The 7,684-nt window shown below is 29.1% G+C and overlaps 1 protein-coding gene across 3 annotated transcripts in view; it reads right to left on the reverse strand.

Moving 5' to 3' along the window:
• Positions 1-2,944, reverse strand: part of LOC114276672 (myosin-17-like) — a 22,592-nt gene extending 19,648 nt beyond the window's left edge. For 2 of the 3 annotated variants that reach the window (XR_014349204.1, XM_028218478.2), the window contains exons 1-2: positions 2,489-2,944; positions 639-767 (exon numbers count right to left, since the gene is read on the reverse strand). Coding sequence is in view for 1 of the 3 variants with exons in the window: in XM_028218478.2 (XP_028074279.2) it covers positions 639-767; positions 2,489-2,491 (132 nt within the window). In the remaining 2 variants the exon portion in view is untranslated. The remainder of the gene's footprint in view (positions 1-638; positions 768-2,488) is intronic. The other variant, XM_082902775.1, reaches the window with a different exon arrangement.
• Between the last annotated feature and the right edge of the window lie 4,740 nt (positions 2,945-7,684).

Consider the following 7,684-nt stretch of genomic DNA (forward strand, 5'->3'; position numbering starts at 1 on the left):
ATTCATCACATGGGTCATGTTTGGAAGGTTCGCCAAAGTGTTCTCGAAATGTTTGTAAAATGTCCAATATTTTGAATTTGAATTTTTAATTAAAACACATTCAAGAAGTGGCAAACATTAGTGATCTCACTTTCGAAAGAGAGTCTTGACGTGGCAGTATACACGTAGCCCCATGGCAGAGCTAGTCACTGGCTATAGGGCGACTTACCTACCGGAATTTTAGGATTGTCCACAGAGGGTCATGTCCGACACGAGTGTCCAACACAACACACCTCCTTCATAGAAACGTTTGTGTTTCTTAGCTTGGTAACATAACGAGAAATGTGGACACATTGGAAGCTCATCCACAATTCAATGAAAGGAGGATCAACCCAAGGAGGCATACCCCTTTCAAGCAAAGTATACACTCAAGAAAATGCTGACAACACCCTATGCGATCAGATGGGAAACTTGAATATTTTTCTGAAAGACTCCAACACTCTATACTACCTAATACAGTTTCAAATGGTTAAGATTTGACTTTGAGTAGTAAAAGTCTGGTCAAAATTAATCCCACACACATGTAGATGATATCAGACCATTTCAAAGCCCATCATGCACTATGGATAAATAACATAAAGTAAGCTAGTAGCACTCACCGTTTTACCATCTGTGGTCTGAACACGGAGCTCTTGACCATTGATTCGATTAACTACACCATCAATCCATGCCAATGTTGGGTCTTCCACCCATACATGTGAACCTACAATTATGTTAACTGGTGCTGCCTGCAAAAAAATAAATGCAACAATAGAATGTAAGGAAGACAAATAGGTGAAGTCTCCAAATTTGTTTTGTTTGTGAATATCTTATGCATAGTAAACGGTAAAAATGAAAATATTCAGCATTATGAATTTCAAGAGATTTTAGATTTTACAACCACCTTACAGTAAAAGCCTTAAAGAAGAATGATGTGCTGGCACAATACTGATATGCAATATTCAGACTAGTTCTCAACACACACACACACACAGAACACTCACACACAACTTTGGAAATAAGGCCTCTTGATTTGAGTTGAATCGTAAATATGATTGGACAGAGAATGGGTTCCAGCTTTTAATGTGACTTAGATAGTTATTCCCAAATGTGAAGCTCATGAATTATACAGTATTTAATGTCGCTATATGCAGCATTTACAAAACAGCATGAACACTTTATCCAGTCTTCAGAGAATTCCATGTTGGAGGTGTGCCCAACCAATAATAGGGCCCCAAATAATTACATAGCCCTAAAAACAAGAAAATGGTGAAGAAATGACAAAATACGATTAGATGGGCACATGTCCACATGGTTTTCCGGACCCATGTGATAATTTCTACTCCAAAGGGGGATAACATGTGAAGTTGAGGAGGATTGGAAAATAACGATGGTTGCAAATTCCATCACAATGATGACCAAAGAAATGATAAGAAGCAATATATCCGAGTGAATGGTCTTTAGAATAAATATGAATTGTATAAATTTTCAACTCAGGTTGAGGCATATAATAATGCATTTTAGGCAAACCAAAACAAATAAATCAAATTACTAACTACATGTGTAACCTGCAGTGTATTGTGGAAATACAGGAATGGCTAGCTAGAGTGACAGCAGCCATATATGACATAACTCGCAATTCTAACCGAAACAAATGCCACTGTGAGTCGTGACAATGTTTATAACTATTTCTGTATAGAACCAACCAACAGCACGGAAACTCAACGATAACCCTCCTCTTAGTCTCACATTCTACTCTAATTGGCAGGAGCTGATACCATAACCATGCATCCATGAGTTATTTACATGTTTAAAAATTAACATGATAGTAACTCGATAAGCCCAACCCAATACACATGCTGACCACATCAACCTCACACACCTCAATGTATTTGTCATTGCTACTTTTATTATCTTCAAATAATAGCAGCATAACACAAGTATCCACTTAAAAACAAAACCCATTTCCCTAAATTCATTTCTGTATGAGTTTTACTTGTGCACAAGCCTATATTAAAAATTAACTAATCCAGTCATTAAAAAGATTATACTTTAAGAATCGGCTACAAATTTATTATTAACAAAGAATAACAAAATTACTTTTTTTATAAAAAAAAACCCTACTGTTAGGGGGGTAAAAGTGGCTACACAAGCATTTCATTGACAGCAAGAAAGCCAATCCATTTGCTCTAGGGTGCACCTAATAAACATTCAAATCCATCAAAATCTTCATACATAAACTATCTACATCTAATTATATCGATATAAATGAATTCAATGAAAGTCCTTTCACCTAATAAATTTGAAAATTTCCCTAAAACATCAACAAGTGAATAAATTTGAAATAGAAAAACATTTGTATGTTTGTATTACGACATGGAGTGTAGAGTTGAACAGATTTGACTAAGAGGAAATCAAGCAGCAGTCAAAAAGAAATCAAGCAATCAGCAACAGAAAACGCTTGACATACCATTGATGAGTTTTTGGAATTCCGATCCCTTTCTCTTCAACTCATCAAGGAAAGAGAAAGAGGGCGGCGAGAACTGAGACTCAGTGAGACAGATCGGAGCGAATAACACAGAGAAGCCTTTGAAACGGTGAAGAAGAGGAGACGAGAAGAAAAGTGGAATTAGAGAAGAATGTTTTGCGGTTAAAGCTTGGGCCTTTTTGTTGTTGTTTCTCTCTCTAGGAAATGAGGTTTTTAAGGCTGTTTCTCTCTCTATATATCTGCATCGATTCGTTCATTCATCTGTGTGTTTTGTTTTTTCTCTCTCTCTATATTTGCGTCTGTAAATGTCTTTCTCTCTCTACATTTGAGAGTGTTTCTTGTCTATGTGGTTAGCTGGTTAGGACATAGTCGTGGGGGTCCACACACAGACACAGAAGCACGAGGTGAGGTGTAATTGTAAGAGAGACGCTCAACTCTAAAACCGACCATTCCACTGTAATTAATTAATTAATTAATTTTTTTATTACAATCCCTAACATCTATTTTAAAAAATAATAATTTATCTCCCATTTATACAGTGAGTTAAAATTTATTGTATTAAAATTTATTGTTAGATTTGTAGGGTGAATCACATATCTTGTTTTCATAATTCAACTGTTAATGTGTAAAATTTATCGAGTAATTTATATCTGTAAAAAATCATATTAATCAGGTATTAGTAATCTCTTGATCGGAATATATTTGTGTTAATAATTTATTTTTAAAATCATATTTATTAATGACAAAAATGTGTTCCGATTAAGAGGTTGTCAATATCCGATCAACGTGATTTTTTATAAGCATAAAGTAATCAATGATTTTTACATATTGAACAGTTTAGACAATCGAAATGGGACCTGTAATAGGCCTCACGAACCCAACAATACTCTACAATTCACTATATGGATTGAAGAGAAACCTCTCCCTTATTTAAAATACAATTTCTCTCATATAATTTTGGCCCTGTTTGAGAACTTTGCTATTTTAATTTTCATTTAGGAAGTGGGTTGGCTTTTTAACTTTTTAAATTTTTTAGCACAAGACTAAAAAAAATCATTTGGAAAATACTTTTTGACTTTTTATAAAAGAAAGAATGTAATAATTATGAATTTGATGTGATGTTTTGTCTTATTGGACTAAAAAACTTATTTTGTCCTTTTTGTACCTAAAATAGTTTCAAACCCAACCCAATCCAACCCATCTTTCCAAACAGAGGCATAGTTGATTTTGAAATTTTTTAGTTATTTTAACCTGACTAAAAAGTTGTGTTTAAGAATATAATTGGCTTTTTTTATAATTGATTGGATGGTTATGAGAGAAAAACTTAAATGATTATGGTTTAAATATGATATTTTGTTTTATTGATTATTTTAATTTATTTTGTCATTATTAGTTATTTTAGCTTCCAACCTTCTTCCCAAATAGGGCCTTTAAAAATTACATTCTACTATTGAAGTTTTTAATTTCATAACAAATGAACCATTTTATTAATAAATTATTAAATTAATTAACAGTTTTTAATGACGTTATAAATTTATTTCAATTAATAATTTAAATAATGCTATTATTGTATATGAGAGCAATTAAGAATTTTATTTTTTCAGTTTCTTTTGTTAAATAAAAAAGGGCAAATTACATATACCTCTCGAAGTTTAGCTAAATTACAGATACCCCTGAGGTTTGAGAAATTACAAATTCTCACCTGAAGGTTATATTTGTATAACAAATTATGGGGCAAATTGTTATGAAAATATAAACCTCAGGGGACAATTTGTTTTAAAAATATAAATCTCGGAGGGCGGGATGTAATTTTCAAAACCTCAGAAGATATCTGTAATTTAGCTAAACCTCGAGGGAGGTATATGTAATTTGCCCAATAAAAAATTCTGACATTAAAATTTTGTAATTTTTTAAATTATAATGAATAATTTGTATTTTAAAATAAAGCTAAGTTTGGCATCTTCAAAAAAAACTAAAAAATCAAAAAGTCACTATCCTATTTAAGTCACATCATCTTATTTAAGTCATATCACTTCTCTATTACATCGCTTCAAACCTAATCAATATTTCATAAAAAGTCAAAAAATACACTTAATCACAGACAACTTCTTTTAAAGGATGTATTTATAATTTATTAAATAATTTTTTCTATACTTTGGGCTTGTAGTTTGCATGGAATTACAGAATCAACCATTGCTGTTCAAATTACGTACGTTTCTTAACGTTACTGTGCACATTAGTGGCCAATTTGGTTCTCCCCTTTGGATAAAATGCTAGTTTGGTTGTCCCATGGATAAAATAAAGGGATTATATTTGGCCTTGGTTTGTTTTTGAAAAGAAAAAAAAAATCAGATTTTTTTTTAAAAAGTGGAAATTAATTTGATAAAATAAATAAGAAATATTTTTTACATTTTTTAAATTTTTAAATATTATTTTCAGACTTCTAAAAAATAAAATTATGTAAAAATGATACGTATTTTTTATTTTTTTATTTATTTCAACAAATTAAATTTTAAATATTTTTAAAAAATTCTAAAATAAGTTTCTGAAAACTAAACCAGACATACCCGTTATAGATATTTTCTCTATTTTTTTAAGTTTTTTTTTGACAAATTATCAAAAAATATTCTTGTGGTTAATGAAAAGCACAAATAATCTGCTTGGTTTTGGGTTTTCAAGTATAACTTTGATTTTTTTGTATTTTTATGTATTTAGTGAATTTTTTTAACATTTTAAGTAAATTTATAGTATTTGAAAATTCAAAATAAACCAATTAAACCTATGTTTGGGAAGTGGTTTTTGGGGTGTTTTTGGTTAAAATAGTCACAAAAAAATAAAATAAGATTTTTAGTCTGATAAAACAAAATATCATATTCAACACATAATCATTATATTATTTCTATTACAAAAAAGTCAAAAATTCTTTCCCAAATTAAATTTTTTAATTTCAAATTAAAATAGTCAAAAAATTAAAAAGGCAACCTACTTTCCAAGCGATGTCTAAAACTTTTTGTCATCTACTATATAATCCATCTTTTCATCTTTTTATCTTTTTTCCATCACATCACTTCTCTACTTTTCTGCACATCTTTTCGTAAAAAGACAAAAAGTGCACCTTTTTAGTACACCCCAAACCAATGTGAAAAAATTGACTTTTAAGAAATGGACTTTTCTTAAGTGTGCAACTTACACCTTACACTTACGCCTTTTCTATTTGTTGTCCTTACACCTTTTGTATTGGTTGCATATAGTGCACAACCTTAAAGGGTTGCACACCATAACAGGACCCTTAAGAAATATAAAGGGTATGTTTGGTTTGTGTTTGAGAGATGTGTTTTAGAGATAAAAAGTACGAAAAATTGTTTGGTTTGGTTTGGTTTTTTTCAAAATATGTTTTGGAAAATTATTTTGAGAGAGAGTTTTGGAAAAAGTGATTGATTTGATGTGTGTGAGAGAGAGATTTGTTTGGAAAATTTGTTTGGTTTATAAGTTTTCAGAAATTTTTTTGAAAAAATTTATTTAATTTAATTACTTTTAAAAACTTATTTGTAGAAAAAAAAATTCAAAACTTTTTCAGAAATGCAAACCAAACGAGCCCAAAGCATTTTTCAAATTAAACCACCGCCTTCCAACATCACGTCAATCACCTCACGGCCACCTCCACCCTACCCCTACCCCTACCCCTCATTTCCACAAGGACGAATTAATTCTTATAATTTAAATCTTGTCTCATTTTAATCTTTAAATTTTTTAATTATGATATATTTAATTTTAAATTTTATTTTAAATAATAATAATTGAAGATATTATTACTCAATTTTAAAAATAAAGTCATAAATTTGATAAAATAGAAATTAATTTGACAAAAATAAATATCAAAAAAATATTTTTAAATTTTTTAAAATTATTTCTACCCACTAAGGATAAAATTATGTAAAATTAATAGATTTTTTAGACATTAATTTTTTTATCAAATCAATTTTTATTATGTGTTTGGATGATAATCATATAATAAGTGGTTGTTTTTATTTTCATGAAATTAGTTTCTATTTTTTCAAAAGTTAAATATGGTAACAACTTTGATATCATTATTAAACCAATTCATTAAATCAAAAAATCCAAAAGTAAAAACATTTCATATATTAAATATATCAATTACACATTAAAAGCCTAATAACCACCTATTACATGATAATCATCCAAACATATAATAAAAATTAATTTGATAAAACAAATAAATAAATAAATGTCTAAAAGATTTATCAATTTTATATAATTTTATTATTCGTGGGTATAAATTATTTTAAAATTTTCAAAAAAAATTGACATTTATTTTTATCAAATTAGTTTATATTTTATCAAATTGACAATTTTATCCTTAAAATTGAGCAGCGATATCTTCAATTGTATTTATTTAAAATAAGATTCAAAATTTAAAGTTAAATATGTCATAATTGAAAATTTATGAATTAAAATGACACAAATCCAAATTATAAAAATTGTTAGTATAATTCGCCCTTCTCACAATTATCGCCTTATAGAAAATGTTTTTTGGTAAAACAAATTGAGTGTTTATTATTTGTGAGATTTATTTGTCCTACAAGGTTAATGGGTGCAGCTTATATGAACTAGTTGTATGTTCTTATTTTAAAAATATGTGATAGACTTAGGGATACTCGTAAATTGGGTTGGCTAAGATAGTTTTTCATTCACATCAATTTAAATTTAAGGGGATTGAAAAAAAATTAATTTATATTTATCCATTTAGTTAATGGATGTAAATTGAGTGGGCCATATAAGTTGACAATGTAGACACAAATTGAATTGACAGTTTAAACTTTACTGTTTTTGACCTTTTTGCGAACTATTTTCCAATATTTCTTTACTAGTTTGCTCCCAAATTTTTTTATTGTTCATTTTTTATAATAAAAATATAAAAGCCCAACTTTTATAAAAAGCAAATAAAATTACCAAATAAAATATTATTTTTAACACACAAAGCATAATAGAATAACTTTATTGTTTTAGGAGTGTTGACGAATTGGATAGCCTCTCATTCACCATCCATCTGAATTTAAGCGAATTGAGAAAAATGCATATGCATTTGCCCGCTCAGACCATTGAAACTGTCCATTTTGTGACAAATTAGATCGGGCCATTCAATTTTGGCGGATCAGG

The sequence above is a fragment of the Camellia sinensis genome, chromosome 13, assembly GCF_055761805.1.
Source record: "Camellia sinensis isolate YWXY chromosome 13, ASM5576180v1, whole genome shotgun sequence".
In the NCBI taxonomy this organism is placed as follows: domain Eukaryota; kingdom Viridiplantae; phylum Streptophyta; class Magnoliopsida; order Ericales; family Theaceae; genus Camellia; species Camellia sinensis.